General features: G+C 45.9%; 1 protein-coding gene across 2 annotated transcripts in view; it reads left to right on the plus strand.

Annotated features, from left to right (window-relative positions):
* Positions 1-22,173, plus strand: part of LOC141133850 (NACHT, LRR and PYD domains-containing protein 3-like) — a 267,114-nt gene that overhangs the window by 96,010 nt on the left and 148,931 nt on the right. For both annotated transcript variants that reach the window (XM_073623429.1, XM_073623430.1), the window contains exon 2: positions 5,473-5,543. In XM_073623429.1, the coding sequence (XP_073479530.1) occupies positions 5,504-5,543 (40 nt within the window). In that variant the 5' untranslated portion in view covers positions 5,473-5,503. The remainder of the gene's footprint in view (positions 1-5,472; positions 5,544-22,173) is intronic.

Below are 22,173 nucleotides of genomic sequence, written 5' to 3' on the forward strand. Positions count from 1 at the left end.
TCTCCTCTCCATTCTCTGGTGACCCCAGGTCAGCTGCAGCTCGGGCTCATTGAGCTGCATTGTGACAGCGAGTTACGCAGTCGTCACCAACAGATCTCTCTTGTGAACTTTTACCGCCAACTGGATAAGAGCCGGTTTCAAGAGATTCGAACATTGGCTAAGAAAATGCTGAGCTCGTTTGGCCCAACATATATGTGTGAGAAGACATTCTCTGCTATGAACATTAACAAGAACCGCGTGAGGACAAGACTCAGTGACTCTCACCTGCCGGACATTTTGTGCATCAAAACCATGGCCTTTGACCCAGACCTAGCCTAAGTGCTGCAGGCCAGATCTCAGTTTTGTTGTAATATGTTGGCCGATTTATGTAGGATATATGTGTACACATACAGTACAAAATTGACATATTGACCAGGCCAGAATTCAGTTGATAATGGTTGAGTTGCCAACTCAATTTTAACATATCAAAGAGACAGCTGATGACCCTTTTATGTGTTGATTTTATACAAGTCTATCTAGGTATGGCCTGTTAATCAAAGGGTACATTGTTTACATACTTAAGGATGATAAAGGACCATAGAAGAAGTATTTATTGATGGTAATTAGACTTGAGGGGGTATTCAGAACCCCCCAGTGTCAGACTAATATTCAGGTGGACAATTCAAACTGGCAGTTAGTCTTTTCATTCTCCATGAAGATGAAGGCCACAGGTCTAGATATTGTCTAGGACAAATGGGACTCTGAAGGCTACTGTTCATTGTCATATTTACTCGGATAGATTTTGTCATCTGTTACAAATATCTTATGGACTTTGTTCTGTCTGAAGTTTCAATAAATGCATCTCTCTGGAAGAATCGGGTTCCTGCGGGAAATTACTTACATTATAATAATAACTAAATAATAATCATCTACTACACTACTACATCACCACAAATTTCACCCTTCACATTAGTGCAGGCAAGTTTTTTTTCTCAATATGGATAGATAGAAATCTTGCTAGCTACCATTAGAGATGACCAACCTAGATTACCACTACCATAAGGTGTAGTGTTGAAAAATAAAAATGATAAATGTGGAGAAAGAACCAATACACAGCAGCTTAGCCTTAATCACACTCCCATAATCTGTGAAAAAGTATATACCATATTTATTGGCGTATAACACACACTTTTTTCCCCTTAAAATCAGGGGAAAATCGTGGGTGCGTGTTATACGCCAATCCCCGCCGATCCCCCCCGCTGATTGTGAGCGGAGCGAGCACCGCCCGCCGATATACATACATAGCTCAGTGTACTCGGCTAGGCTCGGCTAGTTCTGCTCACAGTCACGCCCAGTCCCGCCCTATGATGGACACAACACAGGGACTGGGCATGACTGTGAGTGGAGCTAGCCGAGCCTAGCCGAGTACACTCAGCTATGTATGTATATGGGCGGTACTCAGTTCCCTTCACAGTCACGCCCAGTCCCGCCATTGGACCTGTGTTATGTCCATCATAGGGTGGGACTGGATGGGACTACGAGAAGAGTCGGCTCTGTGTATCTCTGCGGCACCTTTTTCAAACTGTAGTGACACTGACAAGTCACCGCAGTTTAACTGCAGCCTGGGCAAGGCTGCAAATGTCACCGACAAGGCTGCAGATGGACACTGATAAGGCTGCAAATGACACTGGCAAGGCTGCAAGGCTGCAAATGACACTGGCAAGGCTGCAAAGGCCGCAAATGACACTGGACAAGCATGCAGATGGACACTGAAAAGGCTGCATTGATGGGCATTTAAATGTAAGTTTTTTCCTTAAAAAGTTTTTCTTCTTAAAATTCCCTCCTAAACTTGGGGTGCGTGTTATATGCCGGTAAATAAAAGAAAATGCAGCGCTATGTGATATTAACCTTACTAGTGTGAATATAAATACCACAAATTCATGCCATGAACACTTACATCCAAGGTATGAGAAAAAAACAATAATATATGAATAATAAAAAACAAAACATCTTTGTGTCAAGCAAGTTCACACTGAAATAATTCATTAATATCGAAGTATCGTCAAATATAAAAAAAATTCTCAATTTTCAGCAAGTCCACAGTGAAAAAGGTATATGTTGAAACGATATATTGAAAAAAATATATATAATAATGTCTCATAAGGTGACTCTTGTGATGATGATCCAGGTAACTTCACACATGTGCTCCCCTCCCCCCGGTTTAATCCAGAGATGTTTTCCTCAAGTTAAAGTAAGAAAGAGGCTGGATAGTGCATTATTGTTTGAGTATAAATTTATTGTAGGGGATCCCCCTGAGGAAGACATGTGATTAGAAACTGTGTTGTCACACGTAGGGGAGGGGCCACGACGGTGGAGGAGACAGTTACATGCTCTCTGAGCAAACTGCTGCTGATACACAAGTTTACAAGCCGTCAGTGGGGAAACCCATAGAGAGCTGACTCATCGGTTGTTAAGGACACCGCGGCAGGCTTCCCGTTCCCCCTCCTTAACAACCAGCTTACATTGCGCCCTGATTGAGCAAAGCTTTGTCCACAGAATGCATTGTGCAGCGCTCAGTGCATTGAAGGGTGTTTGGCAGGAATAACACGGTGAAAACCCTGCAAATTTGCGAGATGCTTGCGATAACTTACCGCATGATGTCATGCATTATTTTCGAATATAAAATGCATGCGAGTTTATAATGAGAGTTTCTTTGTGAATTGCACCCATTTTTTTTCTAACGTTGTGAGATATATTGCAGCATACTCAGATGTGGTAACATATCACTTAGTGGATTGTGCCCTGTGTCTTGTGCCTGGTAGCCAGGAGTTTCCCCAATTTGTTGTTTCGGTTATGATAGCGGATCTTTAGGGATGGAAGGTATTTATCATGCTGCTGGACCATCAATCCTCTGAGTTCAGTACGGAGTTTAGTCAAGGAAGCGACCACAGTAACATCTGGGGAGGTTTTGTGTTTGACTTCCAGATTGTGGATATTAGTCAAAAGTTTGGGGCCCCATCGAATGGGTCATGCTGGGTCGATGAATCCGTCGGACTTTGGTTGATCGTGTGTAGGCAAGTCCTTTCATTTGGAAAGTCCGTCAGAAGGTCTGTCGAAAAGTCCGCCAGACCTAGTCCATCGAAAAGTCCGCCCATGTGTACGCGGCATAAGCCTTGTAATAGCTCCAGCCTATTACAATAACAAAAATGTCTGGTTTGACAAACGATGGAAAACTCAGAGCAATCGGCATAATAATAACAAATTGTAATAATATAATGTATTTGTTATGACATGCTACACCTTTACATGTCCATATTGGACACCGTGTAATCTTCTATTGTTCTATACTTTCTTTTATTTCAGTACTTACTCTGATGTGTTCTTTCCTTTGTTACCCTGATTACTTCCCTTACTGATAATCTGCTAAGTATACATCACATGTTTGTCTGTAATTCCTTCATCTATAATCTTCTTCTCATTGAGGTTTGTGAATATGGAAGTGATACACAAGAGACGTGTACTGAGCGCTTTCCTTCTTCCTTCTCCTACATGACTTTCTTCTTATGTCACACTTTGTTACCGGACTCTTTTCTATTTCTTTTGCTGGACTTGTAAAAATAGTAAAAAGATGTGACCCCCGCGCTTATGGTGAAGATGAAAAATGAGGAGCTGCATCCTCTATCAATAAATTCACCCCTAAGGTTATTCTAGAAGAAATGTGAAAAAGAGGGGATAGGTATGGCTCTGCTCTTATTAAGAGGTGACCTACAACCTTTAAATACTTGAGGGGTGTGTGTCACGGGTGCATTTAATGCAAAAAGTGACAATGAAAGTGCAAAAAAGACATATTTGTATATTCACAAAAATCCACAAAAAATCCTGCTGTGTAAACTTCCTAACCGCTTATATATCATGCATATTGTTATGTCAAACAAAAATAAAATAAAATAAACACAATTCTGTGCAAAACCTGCAATTCAAAGTGACATTTCTGTGCAAAATCCAACATATATGACTGGTGTGTATTGTTGCTGTGAAACTGGGTTCAGAAATATGCATATACTGTCATTAAACCCTGGTGTATAAAAAAAGTCTAATAATAAAGTGACAATGTGCTCCTTCAAATTGTTCTGTGCTTCTTGGAAAACACAGAGCCCCATAAGAAAAGCACTCACCGCTATTTTTCACCCCACAAGGAGGTATTTCACCTTCACAGTATGAGCCACTGTGCAGCCTGTGGAGTGGGAGGAAACTTCCTGTAAAAATGTCTAATAAATATCTAATATAAAAATAAATCCTCTTTATACCGGTGTTGTGTGAGGACCATTATAACACATTGTCTGCTGGATTAAATGTGTCCTTGTAACTAATTGCTCTGTATGCAAACTTTCCTGTCATAGCTGACATAACATTTGTAACCTGTGGTTCATCAGAAATTTATTCTTCATATCTCCTTCAGAATTCATATCAATATTTATCATTTAATATCAGAAAAACCTGACAGTATAGTCTGGTCTGAAGGACACACACAGATCCCACCCATTAAAGTGTACTGTACACCTTTCCCTGAAAAAGTAGCCACTAAAGAGCCACACAATGTGTTATTTGTGTTTTTAAACTGTTTTTATGATGAATAAATAACCAACCTTCCTGAAGAATCCTCTTGGAAGCATTTTATTAGTGAATGGAGGTCTCTGCTGACCACAGGGCTTCCATTTTGGGGTCTTCTCCTTTTTATCACCTGACCTCTCTGTAGACATCTTACTGGCTGATACTTTGGTGCTGATTAGTACCAGTCTTGGCTATGAATGGAACAGATTTGTGGAGGTGACATCTAAAAGTCCAAGTCTGTATAAATTGTGGCCCTAAACAGGGTAGGATTCCTTTGTGACCCCGATATACCAACTGGTTGAATGTCGGGTAGAAGGTTCTGATTGACCCTCATAGTTATGGGTTGTAAATGACAGAAATCCATCCAATTCTAATGCCCCGTACACACAATCAGATTTTCCAACAAAAAAAGTTGATTTTTTTCCGAAGGATGTTGGCTCAAACTTGTCTTGCATACACAAATGTTGTCGGAAATTCTGAATGTGAAGAACGCGGTGACGTACAACACGTACGACGAGCCAAGAAAATTAAGTTCAATAGCCAGTGCGGCTCTTCTGCTTGATTCCGAGCATGCGTGGAACTTTGTGCGTTGGACTTGTGTACACACACTCAGAATTTCCGACAACAAAGTTTGTTCTTAAACATTTGTGTGCAGAAATTCCGACAGCAAATGTCCGATGGAGCATACACACAGTCGGACTTTCCGACAACAAGCTCACATCAAACATTTCCCATCAAATTCCGACCGTGTGTACGCGGCATTATACTTTATAATTGGACAACCAGTCAGCCAATTGTTATCCACAGAAGGGAACAAATCCTCCTTATTGGTTCTGTTCATCGCACTACAAATGAGTTTATTATTGTTTGTGCTCCTTCCAGGTGATGTAGTCTTGGGTCATCTCCTGATGTCATGGCGACCTCTTCCTTCTCATCCTCCTCATCCTCACAAGGTATGACTGCTGATCCTGACAATCCTTTCCAATGTTTTCCTCCATCTCACATCTCCAGAGATTGGAATTAGATGATAGGACATCTTATGTCTCCATAGTCTGAACATTTCCTGTAGATATCTGGTCAGTCCACCAATTAGAAAAGTTCAGGAACTTTCATCAATTCCACAATCACATTCCCATGTCTTTAGATTTTATTTATCATTGATGGAAATGATCTGAGATGGTCCATTGATCCATAAGGACTGGAGGACCCCACATTTTATGGCTATTTGTGTAGTGGTCGGGGGAATCCTTTGTCTATAATCCTAAGGGGAAAACACCCAGGGCCGTCTTTAGGGCAGGGCAAAAGGGGCAGCTGCCCTAGGCCCTGTCATTGTTGTGGGGCCCAAAGCAGCTGCCTCATACTTGCCAACTATCCCAGTTAAATTCCCTCTTCCCTTGAGGTTTTAGTCCTGTGATGTGTCCTGATATCTCAGTGTGAAGTTCTGTTACTAATGCTGCCCAGCTCTGCCCTATTGTTGTGTACAGATGACTCACCTGCAGACCCTGTGTATACATGTAAATACTGGCATTGATATGTAAATAGCCGCTGCATTTATATGTAAATAGCGGCAGACCGGCAGCATTCATATGTAAATAGAGGCAGTATTCATATGTATATCATGCCCGCTGAGGTCATAACCACCATCACCTATATTGCATGCTGCCCACTGGGGAGATAAAGGGGCATGCTTGAAAATCCTGCCTACAACTGTGGTCATTAAGCCTAACATCAGCCTGTTCTGCAAATGTAAGCACATTAGTGGGGGGAGGGTAGTGTGGGTGTGCAGAGGTAGGGAGAGAAAAAATTACAGTTTGGGATGCACAGGTGAGCAAAGGGGAAATGTATGGAGGTAAGTAGGGATGAGCCGAACACCCCCCGGTTCGGTTCGCACCAGAACCCGCGAACGGACCGAAAGTTCGCACGAACGTTAGAACCCCATTGACGTCTATGGGACTCGAACGTTCGAAATCAAAAGTGCTCATTTTAAAGGCTAATTTGCATGGTATTGTCCTAAAAAGGGTTTGGGGACCCGGGTCCTACCCCAGGGGACATGTATCAATGCAAAAAAAACTTTTAAAAACGGCCGTTTTTTCGGGAGCAGTGATTTTAATGATGCTTAAAGTAAAAAAAAAAAAGTGAAATATTCCTTTAAATATCGTACCTGGGGGGTGTCTATAGTATGCCTGTAAAGTGACGCGTGTTTCCCGTGTTTAGAACAGTCCCTGCACAAAATGTCATTTTTAAAGGAAAAAATCTCATTTAAAACTGCTTGCGGGTTTAATGTCATGTTGGGTCCTGGCAATATGGATGAAAATCAGTGAGACAAACGGCATGGGTACCCCCCAGTCCATTACCAGGCCCTTTGGATCTTGTATGGATATTAAGGGGAACCCCGCACCCAAATTAAAATAAGGAAAGGTGTGGGGCCACCAGGCCCTATATACTCTGAACAGCAGTGCAAACAAGACAGGGACTGTAGGTTTGTTGTTAAGTAGAATCTGTTTGTAATTTTGAACATTTTTAACGTGTTTAGCTCCAGCCAAAAAATCTTTTCTAAGCTTTTTGGAAAACATAGGGAAGGGTTATCACCCCTGTGACATTTGTTTTGCTGTCTTTCCTCCTCTTCAGAAGATTTCACCTCACTTTTTTGTCCCAATGAAAAATGTTTTTTGAAAATTTGGGTTTTTTTGTGGAACAAGGATTGGAAAGCATCAGTGGAAAGGAGAAATTGTTTTCCCATATTAACTCTTACAGGAGAGAATTTCCCTTCCTAGGGGTAGATTTCATCTCACTTCCTGTTGTCTCCTTCCGTTTGCAAGTAGGAGTCATTTGTAAGTTAGATGTTTGAAAGTAGGGTCCTGCCCTATATACTCAGCAGAAATTTGGGCCTTAGGTATTGCTGTGGCCACAACACTGTAAGCCCTCACAGGGCCCTGCTGTGAAATATTAGATCAAGAATTGTAATTACATGCCCCTGTTGAACAGGAGCTGAAAAATTAGGCCTTAGGCACTGGTGCTGGTGCCACAACACTGCAACCCCTCACAGACACTCTAGTTGGAACGCAGGAACGAGCCCTGCTGCAAAGTATTGCTTCAAAAATTGTAATTACACGCCCCTGTTAGACAGGGGCAGAAAAATTGGGCCTTAGGCACTGGTGCTGGTGCCACAACACTGCAACCCCTCACAGACACTCTAGTTGGAACTCAGGAACGAGCCCTGCTGCAAAGTATTGCTTCAAAAATTGTAATTACACGCCCCTGTTAGACAGGGGCAGAAAAATTGGGCCTTAGGCACTGGTGCTGGTGCCACAACACTGCAACCCCTCACAGACACTCTAGTTGGAACGCAGGAACGAGCCCTGCTGCAAAGTATTGCTTCAAAAATTGTAATTACACGCCCCTGTTAGACAGGGGCAGAAAAATTGGGCCTTAGGCACTGGTGGTGGCGCCCAGAACCAAAAATGTTCTTACAAGCTATCAGCGTGATGATTGAGGAGGAAGAGGATAATTACTCAGGGATAGTCACTCAGCATCAGCATAGGCAGTCTTTGAAGGGATCTGAGATTTCAAAAAAAATTATTCGGTTACATCAGCATCAGGTGCTTGGTAGCTGGTGGTGATCCAAGACTCATTCATTTTTATGAAGGTCAGCCGATCGACCGAGTCGGTGGACAGACGCACCCTGTGATCGGTTACCACGCCTCCAGCAGCACTGAATGTGCGTTCCGAAAGAACGCTGGATGCAGGACAGGGCAGTAGCTCAATTGCATACTGTGCAAGCTCTGGCCAGTGATCCATCCTCAAGACCCAGTAACCCAGAGGATTTTCGGTGGGAAAGGTGTCCAAGTCTGATCTTGCCCCTAGGTATTCCTGCACCATGTAAAACAGACGCTGGCGATGGTTGCTGGAACCGATCATACCTTGGGGCTACGGACCAAAAAATTGTCTGAACGCATCGGTCAGACGGCCACCTTCTCCACCGCTCCTTCTTTGACTGACCGAAGCCTCAGCAACACGTTGTCCAGAAACAGGAGTTTGTAACCTCCCAGTCTCTGGGAACGCGTTGCACAGACCTTTCTGCAAGGCCTCCCGAAGATGTTTCATCCTCTGCTCCCTCTGCGATGGCAAGATAAGGTCCGCAACCTTACCCTTGTAACGTGGATCAAGGAGGGTTGCCAGCCAGTATTGGTCCTTCTCCTTGATACCACGAATACGAGGATCCTTACGCAGGCTTTGCAGGATCAGGGAGGCCATGCAGCGTAGGTTTGCTGAGGCATTCGGTCCGGAGTCCTCTGGGTCACTAAGAACGACATGGTCCGCAGCCACCTCCTCCCAGCCACGTACAAGTCCATGTGTTTCTTGGGACTGATCCCTTAAAGACTGCTGCTGATGCTGAGTGCCAGGCTCCACCTCCATACTGACACAATCTTCCTCCTCCTCCTCTTCCTCCTTGTCCTCTTCCTGTGTGATCGGCGGGCACGCAGGAACACTGTCTGGATAAAGGGGGCCTTGAGAGCTAAGGAAGTCCTCCTCTTCCTGCCTCTGTTCTGCCTCAAGTGCCCTGTCCATTATTCCACGCAGCGTGTGCTCCAACAGGTGGACAAGGGGGACAGTGTCACTGATGCATGCACTGTCACTGCTCACCATCCTCGTGGCCTCCTCGAATGGTGACAGGACAGTGCATGCATCCCTGATCATGGCCCACTGGCGTGGGAAAAAAAAACCAAGCGCCCCTGACCCTGTCCTGGTGCCATAGTCGCACAGGTACTCATTGATGGCCCTCTGCTGCGTGTGCAGCCGCTGCAGCATGGCCAACGTTGAGTTCCACCTGGTGGGCATGTCACAGATTAGGCGGTTCTTGGGCAGGTTAAACTCCTTTTGGAGGTCCGTCAGCCGAGCACTGGCATTATATGACTGGCGGAAATGCACACAGACTTTCCTGGCCTGCCTCAGGACATCCTGTAAGCCCGGGTACCTGCCCAAGAACCGCTGCACCACCAAGTTAAGGACGTGAGCCAAACAGGGCACATGGGTCATTTGTCCCTGTCGGAGGGCAGAGAGGAGGTTGGTGCCATTGTCGCAAACCACCATTCCTGCCTTAAGTTGGCGTGGCGTCAACCACCTCTGAACCTGCCCCTGCAGAGCTGACAAAACCTCTGCCCCAGTGTGGCTCCTGTCCCCCAAGCACACCAGCTCAAGCACCGCATGACATCTTTTGGCCTGCGTACTTGCGTAGCCCCTTGAATGCCTACGGAGCACCGCTGGTTCCGAGGAAGAGGCCATGGAGGAAGAAGAAGAGGAGGGGGTGGAGGAGAGAGGTGTGTCACAATCAGCATTTTGGAGGCGTGGTGGCGGAACAACCTCCAACACTACTGCACCTTGTCCTGCATCCTTCCCAGCTGCCAGCAGAGTCACCCAATGCGCCGTGAAACTTAGGTAACGTCCCTGTCCATGCCTGCTGGACCATGAGTCAGCGGTAATATGCACCTTACCGCTGACCGCCCTGTCCAGCGAGGCATGGACATTGCCTTCCACATGCCGGTAGAGAGCCGGAATCGCCTTCCGTGAGAAAAAGTGGCGTTTGGGTACCTGCCACTGAGGAACCGCACATTCCACAAACTCACGGAAGGGGGCAGAGTCTACCAACTTAAAAGGCAGCAGTTGAAGTGCTAGCAATTTTGCCAAGCTAGCATTCAACCGCTGGGCATGTGGATGGCTGGGAGCAAACTTCTTTCGGCGGTGCAGCAGCTGGGGCAGGGAAATTTGCCTGGTACAATCTGACGTCGGTGTACCAAAAGCAGATTGCCCACAAGTACTTGGCTGTGACACACCTAATTCTACACCTTCATTCCTCTCACTGCAGGTCTCAGAGAGGACTGAAGGTCTAGTGGGGTTGGAAATCTCAGCTGATGAGGAGCAAGGAGAGATCCTCTTTGTTCTTTGGTGTGGGTCTTTTAGATACGCTTGCCAACGAACTGCATGGCAGGTCAACATATGTCTGGTCAAGCATGTGGTACCCAAGCGGGAGATGTTTTGGCCACGCGAGATACGCTTGAGACATATGTTGCAAATAGCAGCGGTGCGATCTGATGCACTCGTCTCAAAAAAGGCCCACACCAAAGAACTTTTTGAATAACGCGCAGAGACTGCAGCGCCCTGCACATGTGGAGCTTTGGGGTGTGATGCAGTCAATGTGCTGCCCTTAGGCTGGCCCCTGGAGGGCATCCTGCCTCGTTGGTGATGTGCCACCGCCTCCTCCTCCTCCTCCTCCTCCTCCTCTCTCCTATCAGGCACCCACGTTGAGTCAGTGACCTCATCATCCCCTCCCTCCTCATCACTGGAGCAAACCTGGCAGTATGCTGCAGCAGGGGGAGCATGACTGCCAGATTGCTGTCCTTCTTGGGCACCCCCTCTGTCCGTGCTCATGTTACTGCCTTCATCGAGCTCAGTATCGTCATCAGAGCCTTCCAAACGCTGGGCATCCTCCTGGAGCATGTACCCAACACTGTGGTCAAACAGTTCGAGGGAATCCTCATGAGGACATGGTGGAGCTAGGGAAGGAGTCACTGATGACATTGAGCTGAGGGAAAAGGCCGCTGCTTTGCCAGACAAAGCACCCTGGGCATGGGTGAGAGAGGATGAGGAGGATGAGGACGGCTTGGTCATCCACTCGACCAAGTCTTCCGCATGTTGCGGCTCAACACGGCCAGCTGCCGAAAAAAAGGCCAAGCGTGTCCCATGGCCACGTGCTGATGAGGATGCACCGTCTCCACGACCAGCACTAGACACAGAGCCTGCTTGCCCTGTCTTATTGGCGTGTGACTGTCTGCCTCTCCTTCTTGGCCTTCCAGACATACTAATGGCCTGTAGCTGCACTAAGCTGGGATAGAACACCTGTAATTTTCTTCAAGTAGCTTTATATACTGTAACCAGACAAGCCTTCCTGTCAGTAGGAAGATAACAGGAACGGATCTAGCTGAACACTGTGAGCAGGACGCACTGTACTAAATGTAAATAGTCTAGCTGCCTGACCGTGGTACTAATAGGATCAAATAGAACACCTGTAATTTTCTTCAGGTAGCTTTATATACTGTAACCAGACAAGCCTGCCTGTCAGTAGGAAGATAACAGGAACGGATCTAGCTGAACACTGTGAGCAGGACGCACTGCACTAAATGTAAATAGTCTAGAAGATAACAGGAACGGATCTAGCTGAACACTGTGAGCAGGACGCACTGCACTAAATGTAAATAGCAGGAACGGATCTAGCTGAACACTGTGAGCAGGACGCACTGCACTAAATGTAAATAGCAGGAACGGATCTAGCTGAACACTGTGAGCAGGACGCACTGCACTAAATGTAAATAACAGGAACGGATCTAGCTGAACACTGTGAGCAGGACGCACTGCACTAAATGTAAATAGCAGGAACGGATCTAGCTGAACACTGTGAGCAGGACGCACTGCACTAAATGTAAATTGCAGGAACGGATCTAGCTGAACACTGTGAGCAGGACGCACTGCACTAAATGTAAATAGTCTAGAAGATAACAGGAACGGATCTAGCTGAACACTGTGAGCAGGACGCACTGCACTAAATGTAAATAGCAGGAACGGATCTAGCTGAACACTGTGAGCAGGACGCACTGCATTAAATGTAAATAGTCTAGATAGAAGATAACAGGAACGGATCTAGCTAAACTGAATACAGTGTATATATATATATGCAACACCTGGGATGCATATATATACACAATACACTGTAAGTGCAGCTAACTGACTGACTGTTCTGCCTAATCTATCTAACTCAAATCAAATGACACTGTCTCTCTCTCTCTCTATCTCTCAGCACACCGGAACACACACTACACAGGGCCGCCGTGCAGGCGGCCTTATATAGTGTGGGGTGTGTACTAAATCCCCTGAGCCATAATTGGCCAAAGCCACCCTGGCTTTGGCCAATTACAGCTCTCTCTACTGACGGCGCTGTGATTGGCCAAGCATGCGGGTCATAGTGCATGCTTGGCCAATCATCAGCCAGCAATGCACTGCGATGCCGCAGTGAATTATGGGCCGTGACGCGCCACACGAATTTAGCGCGAACAGCCCATAACGTTCGCAATTTGGCGAACGATCGAACAGCCGATGTTCGAGTCGAACATGGGTTCGACTCGAACACGAAGCTCATCCCTAGAGGTAAGGAAGGTGGGTGTAAAGATGAGCAGAGGAGGCAGGTAGAGTTAAAGGGGAGGGGGATTGGAGAGGAGTAGATGGGGGAGGTTTGGGGTGCAGAGGTTAGCATGGGTTTTAGGATGCAAAGGTGTACTGACAGGGTGGATAAAGATGTAGGTCATGTGTAGGGCATCCCATTCAGTTCAATGGGCTGCTCTATGTGCTGCAAATGTGGAAGAAAGTCCCAAGCCATTTTTCAAATTACACGGTGCCAAGGCACATGTCAGCAGATGTGTTAGGGTGTCATTAACAATTAATGGCACTGCTGTGTATCTTCTAAAGGGCAGCATGTTTCTGTGGTGTCAGGAAAGTGATACTGCATTTGTTCCCAACACACACAAATGTTAACGCAGGCTAAATGTCTCAGTTACATTGGTGGTCAGTGTAAATCTTCTCATTACATTGATGCTTGGTGTAGAATCCTTTAATTCACACTAGTGGCCAGTGTGAATGTCCCCCTTACATTGGTGGTCAGTGTAAATCCCTCTTTACATTGGAGGTTTCTGTGAATGCTTCTATTAAATTAGTGGTCAGTGTAAACCCCTATTACATTGGTGGCCAGTGAAACTCATCTTTATATTGGTAGGCGGTAAAAAAAAAAATCAGCATTGCCATTGATCACACCCTCCCCTCCCCCCAGCACTGCCACTGATCCCAGGAGTCCTAGGATCCCTAGGAGTTTTCTGTCTGTTAATGGGTCCCCTCACCTCCCCAGTTCATGGTGTGCAGGCAGTAAGGAGATGATGTGCTGTAATCTCTAGCAACCAATCAGCAAGCAGTAATGATGTGCAGTAACCTCTAGCAACTAATCAGTGAGCAGTATTGATGTACAGTAATCTCTAGCAACCAATCAACAAGCAAAAATCATGTGCTGTAACCTCTAGCAACTAATCAGTGAGCGGTAATGATAAACTGTAATCGCAATCGCTGTCTGATCTAATTCAGTTAACTGATTTTGAGTCTAGCTGCTATTTAATGTATGTCTCAGAGCAGGTAGAGAGCGAAACTGCATAGAGGGGGCCCAAGAATTTTTTTTGCCCAGGGTCCAATTAATATTAAAGACGGCTCTGAAAACACCCTCGTGTCACATGACATCTGCTGCTGGGGGATTTGGGGGTAATCGGAGTTCTTAGTTCACACTGATCAGACTCATCATTATTCAGGGGGGAAGGTTTTTTAAAGATTTTACATTTTTATTTTAGTTTACTATGAAACAATCAATAAACATGTTTAAAATGATCATCCCTACATATACATTAGGAGGTCTGTATATTAAATAATTACTATGAGTTTGTGTCATTTGTACAGTCATCACTAATAATCCCCGTAATTTGTCTAATAGGTTTACTTCCTATGATCATCAGCTCATAATACATTCATTTCTAGAAATACCTCAACAAGTAAGATATGGCATTATGACCACTAGATGGAACTGATGATCATAGGAAATAAACATATTAGACACATTATACCAGTGGTTCTTAACCTGGGGGTCAAATGATGAATTGCCAGGGGTCACCGAATTGCAGGCTGTTCCTGAAGCCCGCACCGCTCTCCTAGCCTTTTTTTGGCCGTCCAGCAGGGCTGTTCCTAGAGCCTGCGGCCACCCACTCAGCTTCTTCACAGCCGCCCATTCAGTTCACGCATGGGTGGGGGGCAGAGACTGAAGGTCAGCTGACTGGTGAGGAATGTGAAGTGGGAGGGGCTAGAGGAGACCCTATCTCCTGATTTCGGCATAGGTGTCACTGCTACGAGACGCCACAAAGTGCACAGTGAAGCCAGAGACACAGTGAGTAACACTACCTGTGATTAGTTGCCATTAAAAGTCCCCACAATAGTTCTCAGATCAGATGACCTTGATCAAGAGCACATAAGTTGGCTCATCAGAACCCCCCAAGCATTGACACTCATCCCAAGTCCCCGCCAGCAATGCCACTCATGCCATTCCCCCCACCAAGGAGTAAGAGAAGGAATAAAAATAGAGAATACATGGAAGGGAGAGGAAAAGAGGGGGAGGAACAAAGAAAAAGAGAAAGAATAAGTGAAGGAACAGGAAAGACGGAAAGAGAGGGGGATGGGGGGAAAAAAACTATAAATTAGGATAGAGATAAAAGGGAAAGAAAGGAGAACAAAAAGAAAGAGTCGTACATCCTAAAATGTACCATGAGGGGTTTTAATACTGTACAAGTGGAAGGGAGTCAGGGAGCGCTTAATGTCCGTGGGTTGGGGGCACAAATTACTTGTCTTGCCTTGGGTGCTGACAACCCACGCTACGAAAATAATTTTGTTAGGGGTCCCTACAACTTGGGAAATTTTATCAAGGGGTCACGGCACTAGTAAGGTTGAGAATCACTGCATTATAGGGATGATTCATGGAAACAAGGAGAAAGGGGCGCCACTGAGTATATATCAATAACACTTTAATAATAACAAGCAATATTCACTCACATGTAGGACTGAAAAGTAGAGCTCAGGTACATCTCCGGGTGGAGGAGAGAGAGGAGGACTACAAGTAGCAGCAGGTCCATATGCTGACATCACATCATGTCCGTCAGGGATGAGTGGTAGCAGGCTCTCTATGTAGTCCAGATGACACACCAGCAGGAGGTGGAGTCACACGGGAGGCCATCAGAAGATGATTTGGGTTCCAGGGATAGGGTGAGGGAAGACACCAGGACCGGAGCCAATCATCAGCTGTGCTGCGGGATCAACATAGCCTCATACGGCATCCGTGATGGGAAGTAACACGGCCGTGCAGTCAGAGCCAAAACAAGGCTTGGAGAGCAAGCACAGAGTGGGTGCCGGGCAGTAACGTCACTACTGTGCGACGCGTTTCTGAGTCGGCTCGCTATAGATGGAGGGAATAGCGGCACTCCTTTATCAAGCATAGGGGATGGGTACTGGGTAGTAACATTATATAGTTTGTCAAGGGGCAGGGCCGGAGCACATTATCAGGGGGGGGATAAAAACACAGAGGCACAATAACATATTGCTGGAACAGCGGTATATCATAAAACATGTGGGGAAAAGTGTAATTGCATCAATAAGGATAAACACAATAGGTATGATAAAAAAAACAGTATGCCAAAACTTGTGTATAAAAAAGAGGTTAATAATTGGGTCAATACATTCATACATAAATCATGAATATATATTTCATGAATATTATACTAATGGTAATCAAACTACCATAAATTATGTGAGACATATGTAAGACATATGTGTGTAGTATACAAAATTAATGATCAATAGTAAAAAGTGATCAATGATTAAAACATGATAATAATAGATTAAAAATTGAGAATAAGTAATTAATTGTTATTCATTCAAAAAAAATCGATAAATAAAATAAACATATGATATAATTAATAGGAAATCTGCATGCAAACTAGCATACGTAAAACTAGACAACGGGTATGTTGTAATGAAGAACATGATAATTAGGAAAAGAGGGGGGGGAAGGTTTAGAGGTAGGGGAAGGGGGAAGAAGGGGAGGGAGGGGGGTATTGGGAGGAAAAAAAATGAAGCAAGGAGGGAGAGAAAAGGGAAAGGAAAAGTATGAAAAGAGGAAAATAGGAAGGGGGAAGGAGGAAAAAGGGAAAAGAGAAAGAGGGGGGAAGGGGGAATGGTCACATACTTACTGGGCTTATGCACCCGCCACCCCCATATATATACAGACAGGATAGTGTGTATATATATATCTATATCTATAGCTATATCTATATATATATATAGATATCTATATCTATATATATATAGATATAGATATATATATAAGCCTGTGATGAAAATAGAGAATATATGTAATTATGTTAAGATAAAATGAAGGGGTGTGAAATAATGATAATATAAAAAAGGTCAGAAATGATCTATTAAATGAGTACTTATAAAACAGTAGCTATCTCAATGTTCTCGTTGAGGCCACCCGGCGAAAGAACATCAAGGGTATAAATCCAAATAGTTTCTTTAGCACAAAGTTTTTTGAACTGTTCGGCTGCGGTGAGAGAATTAGGGATTTTTTCAATAACCCAAACATGAAGACCCATAGTGGATTTTTTGTGGAATTCCGCAAAGTGCCGCGGGACGCTGTGCATGTCCTTACCGCCCTAGATTAGTCTGCGGTGCTGACCGAAACGCTGTCTGAGAGGACAGATCGTTCGGCTAACATAAATCAACCCGCAGGGGCATGTAAGGCTATACACAACGAAGTCAGAGGAGCAATTGTAAAATTGTTCCAATTGATATGTTTTGCCTTTTGAGGAAAAGGACTTTTGTCCATGTGTGATGAAGGAGCAGGTTTTGCACAAAGCCTTTTTGCATTGATACATACCAACTAGCGGTATGAGGACGGTAGGGTGATCTGTGGTATGGGTAGTTTTAAATTTGCTGGGTGCGATGTTGTTTCTAAGATTTGGAGCTTTACGATAGGTGATTCTGGGTGTCGTGGGAAAGATAGTTTTAAGGAGGGGATCCTGAAGTAAAATACTCCAATGCTTGCTCATAATACTTTCCATCTTTCTGTACTGAAAGTGGAAAGTGGTGATGAACCTGGTGGAGTGGTCAATCTTACTTTTTTCAGTTCTGACAGGTTTACCTTTTGAATATAGAGCACATGCTGTGTCTACCAATTCCTTGGGATATAGTTTATCCGCAAATTTCTTTTTGAGTGGAATACCGCATGTAGCATAGTCGGTATCTAAGGTACAGCTCTGTCTTAGGCGACAGAACTGTCCTTTGGGTATGTTGTTAATCCACTTAGGGTAATGACAACTTTGAAAATGTAAGTAGGAATTGCCAGCAGTCGGTTTTGTATAGTTTTGGGCAATGATGTTCCCATCTGCATGACTTAATTCTAAATCTAGAAAAGTCAGGCTGGTGGGATCAGAAACATAGGTGAAAGCTAATCCATAATAGGGCGTACACACGGTCGGACTTTGTTCGGACATTCCGACAACAAAATCCTAGGATTTTTTCAGACGGATGTTGGCTCAAACTTGTTTTGTCTACACACGGTCGCACAAAGTTGTCGGAAAATCCGATCGTTCTAAACGCGGTGACGTAAAACACGTACATCGGGACTATAGACGGGGCAGTGGCCAATAGCTTTCATCTCTTTATTTATTCTGAGCTAGGGATGAGCAGAACACCCCCCCGGTTCGGTTCGCACCAGAACCTGCGAACGGACCGAAAGTTCGCACGAACGTTAGAACTCCATTGACGTCTAAGGGACTCGAACGTTCGAAATCAAAAGTGCTCATTTTAAAGGCTAATTTGCATGGTATTGTCCTAAAAAGGTTTTGGGGACCCGGGTCCTACCCCAGGGGACATGTATCAATGCAAAAAAAACTTTTAAAAACGGCCGTTTTTTCGGGAGCAGTGATTTTAATGATGCTTAAAGTAAAAAAAAAAAGTGAAATATTCCTTTAAATATCGTACCTGGGGTGTGTCTATAGTAGGCCTGTAAAGTGGCTCGTGTTTCCCGTGTTTAGAACAGTCCCTGCACCAAATGTCATTTTTAAAGGAAAAAATCTCATTTAAAACTGCTTGCGGGTTTAATGTCATGTCGGGTCATGGCAATATGGATGAAAATCAGTGAGACAAACGGCATGGGTACCCCCCAGTCCATTACCAGGCCCTTTGGGGCTTGTATGGATATAAAGGGGAACCCCGCACCCAAATTAAAATAAGGAAAGGCCCTATATACTCTGAACAGCAGTATACAGGCGGTGCAAACAAGACAGGGACTGTAGGTTTGTTGTTAAGTAGAATCTCTTTGTAATTTTGAACGGGTAAATTTTTAAAGCGTTTAGCTCCAGCCAAAAAATCTTTTTTAAGCTTTTTGGAAAACATAGGGAAGGGTTATCACCCCTGTGACATTTGTTTTGCTGTCTTTCCTCCTCTTCAGAAGATTTCACCTCACTTTTTGTCCCAATGAAAAATGTTTTTTGAAAATTTGGGTTTTTTGTGGAACAAGGATTGGAAAGCATCAGTGGAAAGGAGAAATTGTTTTCCCATATTAACTCTTACAGGAGAGAATTTCCCTTCCTAGGGGTAGATTTCATCTCACTTCCTGTTGTCTCCTTCCGTTTGCAAGTAGGAGTCGTTTGTAAGTTAGATGTTTGAAAGTAGGGTCCTGCCCTATATACTCAGCAGAAATTTGGGCCTTAGGTATTGCTGTGGCCACAACACTGTAAGCCCTCACAGGGCCCTGCTGTGAAATATTAGATCAAGAATTGTAATTACATGCCCCTGTTGAACAGGAGCTGAAAAATTAGGCCTTAGGCACTGGTGCTGGTGCCACAACACTGCAACCCCTTACAGACACTCTAGTTGGAACGCAGGAACGAGCCCTGCTGCAAAGTATTGCATCAAAAATTGTAATTACACGCCCCTGTTAGACAGGGGCAGAAAAATTGGGCCTTAGGCACTGGTGCTGGTGCCACAACACTGCAACCCCTCACAGATACTCTAGTTGGAACGCAGGAACGAGCCCTGCTGCAAAGTATTGCATCAAAAATCGTAATTACACGCCCCTGTTAGACAGGGGCAGAAAAATTGGGCCTTAGGCACTGGTGCTGGTGCCACAACACTGCAACCCCTCACAGACACTCTAGTTGGAATGCAGGAACGAGCCCTGCTGCAAAGTATTACATCAAAAATTGTAATTAACACGCCCCTGTTAAACAGGGGCTGAAAAATTGTGCCTTAGGCACTGGTGGTGGCGCCCAGAACCAAAAATGTTCTTACAAGCTATCAGCGTGATGATTGAGGAGGAAGAGGATAATTACTCAGGGATAGTCACTCAGCATCAGCATAGGCAGTCTTTGAAGGGATCTGAGATTTCAAAAAAAATTATTCGGTTACATCAGCATCAGGTGCTTGGTAGCTGGTGGTGATCCAAGACTCATTCATTTTTATGAAGGTCAGCCGATCGACCGAGTCGGTGGACAGACGCACCCTGTGATCGGTTACCACGCCTCCAGCAGCACTGAATGTGCGTTCCGAAAGAACGCTGGATGCAGGACAGGCCAGTAGCTCAATTGCATACTGTGCAAGCTCTGGCCAGTGATCCATCCTCAAGACCCAGTAACCCAGAGGATTTTCGGTGGGAAAGGTGTCCAAGTCTGATCTTGCCCCTAGGTATTCCTGCACCATGTAAAACAGACGCTGGCGATGGTTGCTGGAACCGATCATACCTTGGGGCTGCGGACCAAAAAATTGTCTGAACGCATCGGTCAGACGGCCACCTTCTCCACCGCTCCTTCTTTGACTGACCGAAGCCTCAGCAACACGTTGTCCAGAAACAGGAGTTTGTAACCTCCCAGTCTCTGGGAACGCATTGCACAGACCTTTCTGCAAGGCCTCCCGAAGATGTTTCATCCTCTGCTCCCTCTGCGATGGCAAGATAAGGTCCGCAACCTTACCCTTGTAACGTGGATCAAGGAGGGTTGCCAGCCAGTATTGGTCCTTCTCCTTGATACCACGAATACGAGGATCCTTACGCAGGCTTTGCAGGATCAGGGAGGCCATGCAGCGTAGGTTTGCTGAGGCATTCGGTCCGGAGTCCTCTGGGTCACTAAGGACGACAACGTCCGCAGCCACCTCCTCCCAGCCACGTACAAGTCCATGTGTTTCTTGGGACTGATCCCTTAAAGACTGCTGCTGATGCTGAGTGCCAGGCTCCACCTCCATACTGACACAATCTTCCTCCTCCTCCTCGTCCTCTTCCTGTGTGATCGGCGGGCACGCAGGAACACTGTCTGGATAAAGGGGGCCTTGAGAGCTAAGGAAGTCCTCCTCTTCCTGCCTCTGTTCTGCCTCAAGTGCCCTGTCCATTATTCCACGCAGCGTGTGCTCCAACAGGTGGACAAGGGGGACAGTGTCACTGATGCATGCACTGTCACTGCTCACCATCCTCGTGGCCTCCTCGAATGGTGACAGGACAGTGCATGCATCCTTGATCATGGCCCACTGGCGTGGGGAAAAAAAACAAGCTCCCCTGACCCTGTCCTGGTGCCATAGTCGCACAGGTACTCATTGATGGCCCTCTGCTGCGTGTGCAGCCGCTGCAGCATGGCCAACGTTGAGTTCCACCTGGTGTGGATGTCACAGATTAGGCGGTTCTTGGGCAGGTTAAACTCCTTTTGGAGGTCCGTCAGCCGAGCACTGGCATTATATGACCGGCGGAAATGCACACAGACTTTCCTGGCCTGCCTCAGGACATCCTGTAAGCCCGGGTACCTGCCCAATAACCGCTGCACCACCAAGTTAAGGACGTGAGACAAACAGGGCACATGGGTCATTTGTCCCTGTCGGAGGGCAGAGAGGAGGTTGGTGCCATTGTCGCAAACCACCATTCCTGCCTTAAGTTGGCGTGGCGTCAACCACCTCTGAACCTGCCCCTGCAGAGCTGACAGAACCTCTGCCCCAGTGTGGCTCCTGTCCCCCAAGCACACCAGCTCAAGCACCGCATGGCATCTTTTGGCCTGCGTACTTGCGTAGCCCCTTGAACGACTACGGAGCACCGCTGGTTCCGAGGAAGAGGCCATGGAGGAAGAAGAAGAGGAGGGGGTGGAGGAGAGAGGTGTGTCACAATCAGCATTTTGGAGGCGTGGTGGCGGAACAACCTCCAACACTACTGCACCTTGTCCTGCATCCTTCCCAGCTGCCAGCAGAGTCACCCAATGTGCCGTGAAACTTAGGTAACGTCCCTGTCCATGCCTGCTGGACCATGATTCAGCGGTAATATGCACCTTACCACTGACCGCCCTGTCCAGCGAGGCATGGACATTGCCTTCCACATGCCGGTAGAGAGCCGGAATCGCCTTCCGTGAGAAAAAGTGGCGTTTGGGTACCTGCCACTGAGGAACCGCACATTCCACAAACTCACGGAAGGGGGCAGAGTCTACCAACTGAAAAGGCAGCAGTTGAAGTGCTAGCAATTTTGCCAAGCTAGCATTCAACCGCTGGGCATGTGGATGGCTGGGAGCAAACTTCTTTCGGCGGTGCAGCAGCTGGGGCAGGGAAATTTGCCTGGTACAATCTGACGTCGGTGTAACAAAAGCAGATTGCCCACAAGTACTTGGCTGTGACACACCTAATTCTACACCTTCATTCCTCTCACTGCAGGTCTCAGAGAGGACTGGAGGTCTAGTGGGGTTGGAAATCTCAGCTGATGAGGAGCAAGGAGAGATCCTCTTTGTTCTTTGGTGTGGGTCTTTTAGATACGCTTGCCAACGAACTGCATGGCAGGTCAACATATGTCTGGTCAAGCATGTGGTACCCAAGCGGGAGATGTTTTGGCCACGTGAGATACGCTTGAGACATATGTTGCAAATAGCAGCGGTGCGA

Source organism: Aquarana catesbeiana, linkage group LG03 (genome assembly GCF_042186555.1).
Source record: "Aquarana catesbeiana isolate 2022-GZ linkage group LG03, ASM4218655v1, whole genome shotgun sequence".
Lineage (NCBI taxonomy): Eukaryota > Metazoa > Chordata > Amphibia > Anura > Ranidae > Aquarana > Aquarana catesbeiana.